The sequence below is a fragment of the Colias eurytheme genome, chromosome 19 (assembly GCF_061535395.1).
Source record: "Colias eurytheme isolate Ceu_HAF_F1 chromosome 19, ilColEury1 Martin Lab GWU primary, whole genome shotgun sequence".
Classification (NCBI taxonomy): domain Eukaryota; kingdom Metazoa; phylum Arthropoda; class Insecta; order Lepidoptera; family Pieridae; genus Colias; species Colias eurytheme.
In genome coordinates, this window is record NC_142998.1 from 9,083,964 (window position 1) to 9,097,330 (window position 13,367).

Sequence of the window (13,367 nt, forward strand, 5' to 3'; positions counted from 1 at the left end):
TTTCTTGATTAAAGATATGTAGTAATTAAAAAGTAAGTTTTTGAAAGCATCAATGGAACTCGCTTTGCGTATAGCTATTGGTAAGTCATTCCATAGTCTAATAGCCTTCACTGTAAATGAGGAATTGAAAAATTTAGTTTTATGTATGGGTACATTAAGGAGATAAGTATCACTGGATCTAAGATTTAATCCGTGGTTACTTGCGTACTCAAAGTTGTTTTTTAAGTAGGGTGGGGTTCTGGGATCGAATAATATTCCATACAACAGATGCAGCACATGAGCATCCCGGCGATATCTGATAGGCAGCCATTTCAGCCTGCGACGATAAGCAGAGACATGGTCATACTTACGCAACCCGAAGATAAAACGGATGCACAAGTTCTGAAATCGCTCATGATAATAACAATGGGAAGTAGGTAAATTGCACCAGATATTTTCTTGCAGTTATTATATTATTAAAAAGTCGTTCTGACGTCTGCCGTGAGTTCAGTATGAGAAGCAATACCTACACGAATCACTTTTTTATTTATTGTTACGGCTCAATGACTTGGCTCCTATTTTATCTCCCGAACGAAAATTCAATAAATACACTGAGTGGCTTACTAAGTATAGAAAGAACTTACTTCTGCCAAACAATGATTCGTTGTTGGCGGCGGAACAAATTTCAATTTTATTTAATTTGTCTTCAACAAAGTATAAAATTGCTCAAAAAAGGAGTTTCTTTACCAGTTACTCTCTTATATATTGAGCACAACCATACTGCAAATCGTATAAATGTGTATTACTATATTAATTTACGTAATTGCCAAAATTCCACACAAAATTTTCGAATCGGACCAGTAGTTCCTGAGATAAGCGCGTTCAAACAAAACAAACAAACTCTTCAGCTTTATAATATTATGTCTTAGTATTAGTACAGATAATGTGTTCCCTTATAATATAAATTAATTAAAATAGATAATTATATGCAAAGGGCTATCAAATCCAATGAATTCTCATAACATTGAGGATATTGATTGAGTCGAGTTTACAGAAGGTGATGTATCGTTTACGTCACTCGTAAACGAGGAAATTTTTACACTCTGCAAATATTTGTTGAACCGCCCGCTGCGTACGGAAATATTTCATTTTAACCATTATTTATTGGACTTTTTAATTTAAACGGGTTATGTTTATCTTGTTATATATTTTGTTTTAAGATCTTCACGATACAGTGATCGTAGATCATTTAAACAGATCGGTATTGCGCCGAATATTTTTTTTTATCTGGTAATTTACTCGGTATTACCAATAAGTATATGAAATTTCCACCAAAGTGAATGGTAACGTCACTCACTGTCCTAAATATTGAGTAAAAATTAGAATAAAACAATTACTTTTTATCCATAATAGGTACCTATTTAACTTATTATCCATTATAATATTCATAATAAGCCATCGATAATAATATTTCGTTAAATCCTAGATAAGAATAAACGAGATACTTAATGTCACAGACACATTAAACGCAGTAAAATGTAGAGCCCACTTAAACTGTTTGAAACAACGTACTTAATACTGGACATTAATAAAGAAAATAATGGATTATTATAAACCTCCCGCTCTCGCGGCTAAGTGTTATGCAATGCAATTATTTCTCAAAGTAATCTAAGTTGTGTTGAATTGCAGCAAATCCTCTAGCGTCTACAAAGTTTACTTCTAAGTACAATCTAGTGTATCGACACCTGCGCCCAAGAGAGAGATAGCTATATTAATTAAGGAACGTCTCACTCGTGTGCGTGTGGAAGGGTCTAGAAATTAGTAGGTGTAGTTTACGCATTTACACAACAAGAAAACATATTTTTCAGGTTTTGTTTGGTGGCTCCGAGTGAGGTAGGTATGTGTAAAATGAAATAAGTTTGTTCTTCTATAGCTAGTGATTGGTACTAGTGCTATCACTAAGGCTAACACATTCAAGAAAAAGTTTATTTTATTTCAATTGTAATTTCAATTAATTTGTGATACATATTGGTGCATACTTTTTCATGTCTAAAATGACATATTTTTACATTATGTCAAGTGTAACAAAATTTGACTCTAGGATATGTCATAATTATGTCATAATATATAGGTACTTTGATAACGGCCGCGGAGATAAAAATTTTCAGTCATGTTTGCAGTCGAAATTTTCATGTAAAATAATGAGTTTTGATGTTTCAACTATAATACTGCCTTCTATTAATTTCACTCAAGTTGTTCTAATTCTGTTTCTCTTATCACCTGTACTGGATATTGTGACTATAGCAAAGAACATAAAGCTATTAGAAGAAAATATTAAAAGTAACATTTTTACTATTTCCCTAGCAGTGTTGTATGTAACAACTATCATATCAGCAGGAATTATTGCACCAACAAAAACTTTGAGTCAGTTAAAATCAAAAGCCAACAAACAAAAAGAAACAGCTGATATTGAAATAAAAAACGTAATAGCTGCTACAAATGCAGTAAGAGACAATATCCTGGGTGCCTTTTCATTATTCTTCTTACTTGTAACATTACGCTTATGTGACTTCCTAAAATTCTCAGCCAAGTTAGTTGAATTCGCAAATTTGATGGCAAATTATGATCTCATAGACATAGCGTATGTTGAAAGCAAAATCGACTTATCGATTAGTAATATAGATTCGGAAGACGAACAAGATTCAATTCATTGGCCATCAATAGCTGATTTCAGCAAAAGTGAACATTGCAAAATTCAGAAATTCTTCAAGTTTACACCCAAAAAAGCCTTATATACAGAATCTGATATAAGACGGGAAACCAGAATCATTAACGTAATCTCTGACGACACAAATACCACAAATACTCCAGAAATCAGTAAAGAAACATTTATTTTGGAGAAACCAAAGTTAGATTGAGCATTGCAAAGAGAAGCAATACGCAAATCTCGAGCTTTTCATCATCAATTTAAAGTACTAATTAATTTGGCAGAAGATTACATTTAAACGAGAAATGATAAATATATTTAGTGGTCTATCAGGATCATTAATAATTGTACAACTAATACTTATATTCCTGCTATTAAGACCCATAAAGGAACCAAATGTGATAAGAGATACTTGGTTTCATTTACTGCAATATAATAACTATCCTCCTAATATTATTTTCTTACTTTCAACATGTCTATTCTTGAATGTTCTTTTGGAAACTGTATGGGAGAGATTTTACTATTCAAAGCTGCTACAAAATGTTGAAGATACAGAATTAATATGGCAATTTTATTTCAGCAAGTTTTCGCTTGGATTCACATGTTTCTTTGTCGCAATAAGTTTAATGATATTATCGGAGAAACTTATACATTTTACGATAACTATGGCGCAGCTACTCGACTTTGAACTCATGTGCAGACACGCAATATTGACGAAAAGTGATAAAACTAAGTTTTCGAATGCATCCTATATAGTATCTGCGCTGAATAAATTGAAAATTATTAGAACAAAGACATGAAGGAATTTAGTATCAAATATTTTTATTCAATCTTTCGACAAAATATATTTGACGAAGTAAATATTTGACTTTTATTTAAAGACAACAGAACGATTTAGTTCCACTCTGATTAAGCAATAAAGTTAATGACTGTGGTTAATGATTACATTCATAGAATTGATTTTTTGATACATGTTGCTACGCTATCATCCTTTTTCAATGATATTACATATAAACCTCTAATTATTTATCTGTTACTTTTTCGTAAGAACTATTTATTATATAATATTTATATAAAATATGTAATCGTTTAATAATTAATGTTGGTTTACCAAATAAATAAGTAAACTAGGGACGGTTAATATTTATGGCTATTTATGGCTTATTTATGGTATAAAAAGTGGTATCTGCGCTGCTGACGTTCAAAAATTAAAAGACTAAATTTGTCACTAGATTGTCATTCCATACAAATCATGGTGCCAGATACGTTAAAAATCAAATAAACAGATCTAGTTTGAAATCCATATTACAACAATATGCCTTAATTTTACATGAACCATAACCAGATCCGGTAATACAGAAGAAATGGACGTGAGCTGCATTATACTCGGTTGCTTTTTACTTTTCCAAATGGCAGTCATACTGACAATGCTCAATCCAATGTATGATATTCGAAAACTCCTCGTGTATTTCAATAGAGCGATGAAATCCTGCAAAACGTACTACAGCTTAATCGCCCTCTATTTCTTCGTCATTATATACTACGGTATGTTTATCCCGTTGCTGAACATATCAAAACTAATATCTAACAAGATTCCGAACGAATACGAAAAGTTGGTGCTATTGAGCCGAATCGAGAGAAACTATTTAATCGCGGGGTTCTCTCTTTTCCTGTTTATCGTACTGTACGGAGTCCGAACGTTAGTTTCCTACGCCGCAAGCCTGCTTCATATATCGATGCTCCCAAGCGAAACCTTGATATCGCGGAAAAAGGGATTTCCTTCAGAAAATATATTGCCCAATTTGTTGCGAGTAAAGAGGTCAGTGTCCTACGAGAGTATTCTATTCGCAAACGAAGAGTTGAGGATGATACTGAAAAGAGTCGACTTCCCACGCAATAGTGCTCCATCTATCTTGGAATAACCAATATAAACACTTCCTAAATAAAAGTTTCGAATAAATTCGACGCTATATTTCGTATCTCGTTTCTCAGTTATATTTTGTATTGCGAAACCATCGGATATCGTCTTGCACGTAAAGAATACTGCCAAGAATTCGGGAATTCCTTGGAATTACAACGGGGCGAGAGGCGACGGGAAATATTCGAAAAGACAAGGCCGTAAAAATAAAATGCTACACTGCAAAGGGAAAGAAATGTCAAGTTGGAATGTAGGGTGAGCAAGGAGGATGGAAAATCCAGTTACATAAGGGTGCACTCACACACAACAGTCACCGTCACGGCACGTCACCGGACAGGATTAAAAAAAAATATGTATCAATAGTTCTAGTATGACTCTGTTCCTACACGACAGTCGCCGGCACGAAATCTATCAGTGACGTCCCCGGTCAGGCACGTCAAATAATCTTTCCATACATGTATCATACTTTTATCCCCACTCACCCGGTGCCGTCACGTCTCAGTTCAGTCAGCGTCGTGCTACCGTCAATTGACATGATTGTTCTCTAGCGTGACACACGTCTAATCACTGACTAACCTGATGTATGTGTTCAATGATTCAGTCAAACCGGCGACGTGACTGACGGACAACATGACGGTGACTGGTGTTTGTGGATACGTACACAAACCGTCACCGATCAGTCATCGGTGACTTGACGGTGACTGATGTGTGTGAGTGCACCCTAAGTGTTCCACTAGAATATATAGGCGATAGGGTGAAATGTGTGAGCAACTTCAGGCAGTCACATAAATTATACGTCCTATTTTTTCCCTTATTCTTATTCCTTATTAGCTACAATTTTGAATGGTTGTGGAAATATTCAATAACTCGTAGATAGATCACATCAATATAAAAAATTGAGGTAGTCATCGCTTATGTATTTATTGAACCATACAACTGTTAATCAGTAATGTATCGGTAAGATATCGTTTTAATAAATAATATAAACCATATAACGAATATGTTTTATTTATCCCCTTTTTAATCAATTAATAGGAAGCTTGTTAGAATTTGATGTCAAATACTGTAAAGTACTGTACTGAGCTATTAAAGTGCAAGTCCAATACTGTCCAATAATTAGCAATCATCTCATTAATTAGGCTTGATTGCTTGTTATCACGAGTATTAGATAAGCAGGTATATACCGCAGAAATTGTCAAATATTATATAGATGATATAGATAGTATGGACATGATTGTAGTTAGAAAACTATTAATATGAATCGCTACTCGCCTTAATCGCTTTTTCCATAAACATTCAAGCAATTCGCTTAGAAGTTTAAACGACCCCTCAACTAAGAAAACTTCTGATTCAATTTTTTCGTCCACAAAGTCCTCATAAAGTATTACTTTACGAATTCATTTCATTGGCTCTGCTCAGCCGTGCGGAAAAGTTGGGAAACAAAGGAAAGCTAAGCCCTGACTAGCGAAGTGCTTACCAACCGTAATTATGTCAGAAAAAACTATCGAATCGGTATTTGCTTTAAGATTTATTTCATCCCAGAAAATCCTCATTTAGTTACTGGAAAGTGGACGGAACGACGGTTGTGTGTGGTGCGAGTTATAAGCTGCACACTTTTAATTGTATTAAATAAATATTTTTTGCCATTGGTCAATGTTGGTTTGAATTAAAAAAAATCTTGTAACATGCGCAAATAAAAATAATGAAAATGAAACCTTTATTTATGAATTCTCTGCGAATTAAATTTATTTTAATAAGTAAAATACCAACCCAAATACCAATAATATAAGCTCCATATCGTACATTTAGCTTGAGCGCTTAGTATAAAAACAGTTAGAGATCTCTTCATCCGTTATATGATATTCAAAAATACAAATACCTACCATTTATCAAGTCTAAACATATATTATATACTAAAAAAGTATAATTTTTTCCAAATAGTCTTAAATACGTGCCATATCATTCGCTTGTGGTTTAAACCACACAGCAGTAACGTACACTTAAATAAAACTTCCATAGCTCCTTTTTACCGAAATCCTTTGATCTGACCAACTTTTTCGATTATTCGACCGTGTCGTGATGTTACCAATGATACATTTTATTGGCTTAATGGACTTTTTGTATCTTATTTATAACTTTTGTCTTTGATCAACCGATATTATGGGCGATAATCCGATCTGAGATTTTCGTTTACAAACATGTTTGAAGTTTAATGTTTTTAGATTTTCGCTTGGTGTATTAATACTTCTTTTAATATTTTGTGTATTATTAATAGAATATTGGTAAATATCTTTGATATACGTACCTACAGCAGTATCATTACTCTTTAGTCTAGTAAATAATTATTTATAAATTAAATATTTATTGAGTTCTTAAAAAGATGGTTATTGAATTTCATAAGTGTTGCTATACTTCATTACACTAAGTTTATAAAGTAGAAAACCGAGAGCCAAAGTAATTTAAAGTCCAATAGTTAATTCCAACTATCAATTGCATTGCAAGGACCATTTTCCCAAGTACAATAACAACATTTCACTTTACAATTTTGAGACCGCCTCCTTGGTACAGTGGTTGACGCGTGAGCGTAGCACCGAGGGGTCCTGGGTTCGATTCCCGGTGGAAACGAAGAAAAAAAATGTCTCGGTCTGGTAGGACACAGAAGGCTGATCACCTACTTGTCTCTAAAGAAAATTGATCAGTGAAACAGATGTATAATGCATCTACCCCTTACCCCACTAGGGGACATGGGACTTCACTTCACTATACAATTTTTGTTATAACTCTAATATCTAAAATCATTGTCTTAAATCCACATATCCTCGATGCATGCTCTCCACGCATTTGACCCAATTTCCTTCATGCGAGATTCACAAATCTTTATATTATACGCATATAAATCTCAAGGAAAATCCAACCAGAAAACCGCTTCAGCCAAACACACTCCTTTTATTTTTAAATTCTTCGCACGCTGTCAGCATAAACAAGACTCAAGTATGCTCTGAAAATGCTTTCAACTGAACAGAACTAAGTAAATGTTCGCATATTGTCATATGCTGAGGATGTGTTTTAACAATTTTTATGGTATTTAACACGTGTCAGCATGTTCCTATCGAGATAGAAGTGCGATCCGTAACTTCATCTCAATACTAGTATGCTTTTATCGCCACTTCTAATTTAAGCTTCCTAATTAACTCTAAAACACGTTTCTACATAATATTACCCTGAACAAGCCAAAGCAAATCGGTCAAGCTCTTCAGGAAATAAAAAAAATACACATCATATCAATGGAAAAGTAAACAAAAGTTCCAATTAGTTTCATCATCAAGGCTCATTTCCAAATTATGAGTTTTGATATGGATAACAAACATTTTAACTTATTGAAGGTAATTTTTATGCAGATTAAGCTGACCTATCTGTTGAAATCTTGCTTCCAGATTTGGTACTTTATCGAAATATTTTGACCTATAAACGTCATCAGAAATTTCGTATTTGATCTGATAACTCAATTTTTTTATTAATTCTGTCGAATCTGAATGCTAGTTCTATCATAATCAATCTGTAGATATTAAATTTTTAAATAGTAATCTAATTAGGTACATAATAAATTAATTTATACTAATATTATAGAGCTGAAGAGTTTGTTTGAACGCGCTAATCTCAGGAACTACTGGTCCAATTTGAAAAATTATTTCGGTGTTAGATAGCCCATTTATCGAGGAAGGCTATAGGCTATATATCACGCTAAGATCAACAGGAGCTGAGCAATGCGGGTGAATCCGCGGGGAACAGCTATTTTGTTATAATTTTTCATACATTACTAACATGAGTATTGAGTAGGAAGGTAAACTTATGGACCTCGCTCAGTCTATGTCTATTCCATTTCATTCATTTCAAAGTATCATTTGATGTTAATATAAGCTTTAACACCAGTCTTCTCTAAGGGTGTGGTACTGCGGCCCAATTTATTTCAAAACCTCAACTCAAAACTTCCTACAGTTTTTGTACGTAGATTCAATAGATAGCTGAATGCAATGGGCGAACATTAACCCAAAACGAAGTTTTTAAATTGGCGCAAACCTAGTCTTTATTAACACATTTACCCAAGTTTAGAGTTCAAGTATTTTAACCCGCGAATAATAGGGTGAGAGAATCTGTCAGGGATAGCATAATAGAGATTTCCCCTGCCAGAAAGAGATAGAAATAGCCATGCTAATGGCCCCAGGCAAGTTGGGTAAAGTCTCTCATAAATAAATGAGGGAGTGTGTACAGTTTTTCCCGTTTTTAGGGATCCGTAAAGGACAATGGTCGAAATAAAATGAAACGGTTCAGGTTTTGTTGATTCAAATTATTATTTCATTATAAACGAAAATTATGTCGAAGAATACATTACGTTTCGAGAAGCCGTGGTTTAAAAGCTACTGATTTTTCAGTTCATTACATATTAAACAAAAATGAATGCGTACAATTCATACACACAAAGGTTGTACCTACAAGAATAAGGTCACAAAAGTAATTGCATAAACAAATAACAAATAGAAATAATCAATTGATCTACAATATGCAGTGATGAAAACTAATCAATTTTATTTGTTTTCTAAATCTCACTTGAAAACGTTCTATTATTTAGACACGCTTCGATCAAACTAGATTTTAATTAAATCGGTGAATCAATGGTGTTCTTCGTAATAGAAAAGTATAACATAAACTATGCATTTCATTATTTTTGAACTTAGAGTACATTAGATACAATATCTCATCATAAACTGAGATAGATAGATGAGATAACATATTATTATGATGTAATTCCGGTCTGCATCGAGCAGACGTGGTGTAAAGTTTAATTATAATAATTAAATATAGTTTGTTAATTTTAGTAATTAAACCGGCCGTTTCTTAATTTGTAATAGCTCAGTCTTATTTAAAACAATCATCAAATATCGTAAAATAAAAACGGGGATACGGCAAGCTTTACATTTTAACTATTAACTTTGTAAATAAAAATAAAGAAATAAAAAAGAGATGTGTTACGCGGAACAAATAATAAAGGCAGTTGACATCTAAAGGAACGCAAACAAAAACAGGTTCTAAATCAATTTTTGACTAAACGAATGTTTTCTGCAAAATATTTTGGAAAAAAACATAAAGTGAATTATATAATAGCTCAGTCTAAAATGTTTATTTTGTTTTACTAACATAATATTTTCCTTTCTCCCCGTGGTTGCCTGGGAGAGATCACTGAACATAATGCCATTGTGCTTTAATTTTATGTGTTTTTGTTACCTTTATGTACATTTTTTTGCCTATTATAATTAGTAAAAGTATATAGTTTATATCACCTTACACACGCTTGAATTTCTTTCAAGTTATGAACCATTAGGGTTTTATGAAACTAGGTTAGATGTTTAGTATGTATGCTTAGTTAGTGTTTTGAATATGATACAATATGTAAGTACTAGCTGCGCTTCGCGGTTTCACCCGCCTGGCTCCGCTCCAGTTGGCCTTAGCGTAATGATATATAGCCTATAGCCGTCCTCGATAAATGGGCTATCTAACACCGAAATAATTTTTCAAATCAGACCAATAGTTCCTGAGATTAGCGCGTTCAAACAAACAAACTGTTCAGCTTTATAATATTAGTAGAGATTTAGTGAAACCCCGTGATCAAAGTAATTTGGACTTCAAGAACCTTTTCACTATTCACTGATCAAATTTTTTGGCCTGTTAACACAGAGTATGTTTATAGACTATTTAACTAAGTCATATCTGATAAGCACACATATATCTATCTATATCTAAGTATCTAGTAATGATATAAAACGTTTTTACAAGGGATTTAAAACATGAAAACTAATACATGCAGACTAATAAAATAATATATAATTTTTATTAAAAATCCTGTCACTGAGGTCTAGAAACATAATTTTTCATCACACATAATTTTTCCGACCCGGCGTAAATTTTAATGAAATAATTTTTCACTATTTCCTCAAACCTACACGTTACAAACATTCATTTACACTGCAAAACATTTTTAAAAACAAATATACAAATAGTTAAATTTAATTAAAATACCAAGTGAAACCGGGGCTTAATCGCGAGCCTACTAACATTCAGAAGCACGGTTCATTACGCAACTTGGTTAAAACAAAAGAAAGTCACAAAATATCCTCCTTTCGTTTTATTGAGGACTTTCAAAAGCTAGGGCGGGGTACGGCCGGTACAAGTTAGGAGCGATTTGATGAATGTTTTAAATTTTTTTGTTGTATGAAAAATTATGAAGACCGTGCATAGGTTATAATTTTTTATATAAATGTTTAAAAGGGATGTACATGAAAAAACATTTTTATCTTTATTCGACTTTCATCGTACAAAAGTCTAATGAATATACCATGTAAAATGATAACAAAAATATTTTATTCTTCAAACTAAAAGAGTAACATTATACAGTTATATTAGATACATCATTTCTCTTTTTGCGTTTTTGCGTATCGTTAGATGTTTCTACAGATCTATCACAATTGTGTCAATTATATCTTATGCATTTTGGATTAACTTTCGATTAAAACTCACGCATATAACGTGAAACTATTTGCTAAAAGTAATATAGGTAATTATTAAATTCATATTTTTTATATTACAGGTACCTACCCATCTTGTTCAGATGACGATGAAAATTACAATATACCTACCTACATTTAATAATACAATAAATTCAAAAGCCGACTGTCTCCTATATCTAATAATATTCATTAAAATTTCCAAATTCAATACCGGATACTAAAAACGCATTGTTCATTTATTGGCGTCAAGGGCGGGGCCGTGTGGTCCAATTTGGAAGCGAACGTCACGCGCCGCGTAATGAAGAAACTTCTTTGAATAATGCGACGTGACTAATGAAATAACTTATTTCTTGGAACACTTAAAATGATGTTCGTTCAAAAATCATGGGCGCAAAAGAATGGCGTCACTTGCGTACTTTTTAAGAAGGGACAGTTTTATTACTTTTTACCTTTATGTATCTATAGAGTATAGACGTGTAATAATTTCCATAATAATAATGATAGCTTTCATAGATGTTTATCATAAACTTTACAATTTAATAATAGGTCTTTTGAAGCTTGCTTTCAGATGAAACGAAAATCAATTTCAAGTACTCAAGAGATCATCATTATTGTACTTGCATAGAAAACAAGATAGATTGCAAAATAAACAAGACGTGTGGCACTCGGGGACTGCCGCGGTAAATCTATTGCATGCTATGCCTTCAAGCCACACCTCCGCGCCCGTAGGAGTGGGGAGCGTGAGGTTTTTCGTTACTAAATTTCTGGATTCGGTCCCCGCGCTCAAGGCCCGCGATAGAAGCTATGCAATAGCTTAATAAATTCTGCACCTTATATTTCTGGACTAATGATCAAACTTACAACCATTTAGAATCAATTAGATATATTATGCTGTTCTAGCAGCGGCATTGAAAGTCATCCGCTTCAAAATGTGATTAAACATTAAAATGACACGACTAAGAAGGCAATGACGTCACGTCTCGTGGATAATGATGGGAACTTGACAAACGCAAAGTGAATATTGGAGGGAACCTTCTTTGCGATGTGAATTTTAATTCCTCCGTTTAAATGTTTGGGCCAATTCGTGTTGGAAATGAATTATTGGTGCTGGTTGGATGGGTCGTGGGAAGTATTTAAGAGGGTAGAATGTAGGTTTGGTGGGGAAATATTAGGGTGAAGGCTATGTAGGTTTAAGTTTGGTGAAATGTGTAGATTTTAGTAATGGAATTTTCTTTTATTTGTTTTCACATGTAGGTAGTTAGAATGTAACTTTGAAAAGCTTTCAAGTAAATTCATTATATTATGTTATTCATATTATTTTGATTATAAAAAGAAATGTTTGATGAAAAATGTTTTATCTGTTGTTAAATTTAAGCTTCGTTTAGTTAAAACTAGTTGGCGATGTTTAACTACCCTAAAATATTAATATTATTACTCCTATTGTGAGCAATATATAAAACATCTTTTAGCTATATAATAATTAGTAATTACTCATAATTTTAAATAGCAATATTCATCTAAAAAGGATTAGATAACCATTTCAACGTACGTACAATTTTAAATCAAAACAAACAAATACGTAACAAAAAATAATATCACAACAGCCAATATCGAATTACTTGCACCACTCGTTAATCCAAATGCGTTCAAAGATCAAACACAGCGCAGATACCAACGTCTGGTATAACCTTAAATATTAACGTTTATTTCTGTTTTCGAGACACCCTCGACGGGATTTGTAAACAACCTTACTACTTTGTTTTTGATAGCGCTGAGTTCGTTCGCTTATTTTTCGCTTGTTTGCACGTGAATTATTGAATTTATTCATTTCGCCGATATTATTCCTGAAATAGATATCGATTTTTAGTTGAATGTTACTTTGTTGGTCCGTTGGAATAAATTAAAAGTCAATATTGTGCTCCCAGAGGCGTATCAAAAGGAGCATTAAGTAAAGTTGCTTTGTCTTACAATGAATGTATTATATATTAATACCCGAAGGAATAGATGGGAATTATGCCACTTTTTATTTAGTGCTTGTTCAAATATAAATATTCTTAATAACATATTGAAATAATATTATTAAAGATGTGGCATTTCAGTGACCGGAAAATTTTTATTTTATAGAGTCGATTTTTAAAGAATTTATTGGCTTCAATCCCGATTATGAAAAAAGGGATTTTTTGTAGAACATTGACACACATCT

General features: G+C 32.9%; 1 protein-coding gene across 1 annotated transcript; it reads left to right on the forward strand.

The window, feature by feature from the left end:
* The first annotated feature begins 4,050 nt into the window (after positions 1-4,050).
* Positions 4,051-4,608, forward strand: LOC149900313 (uncharacterized). Its single transcript, XM_090112999.1, has one exon. The coding sequence runs from the start codon at positions 4,051-4,053 to the stop codon at positions 4,606-4,608; it is 558 nt and encodes a 185-aa protein (XP_089969125.1).
* The last annotated feature ends 8,759 nt before the right edge of the window (positions 4,609-13,367 follow it).

What these genes read in the sequence shown, in the direction of transcription:
- LOC149900313 (XM_090112999.1), top strand. Translation starts at nt 4,051, where the DNA reads ATGGACGTGAGCTGCATTATACTCGGTTGCTTTTTACTTTTCCAAATG.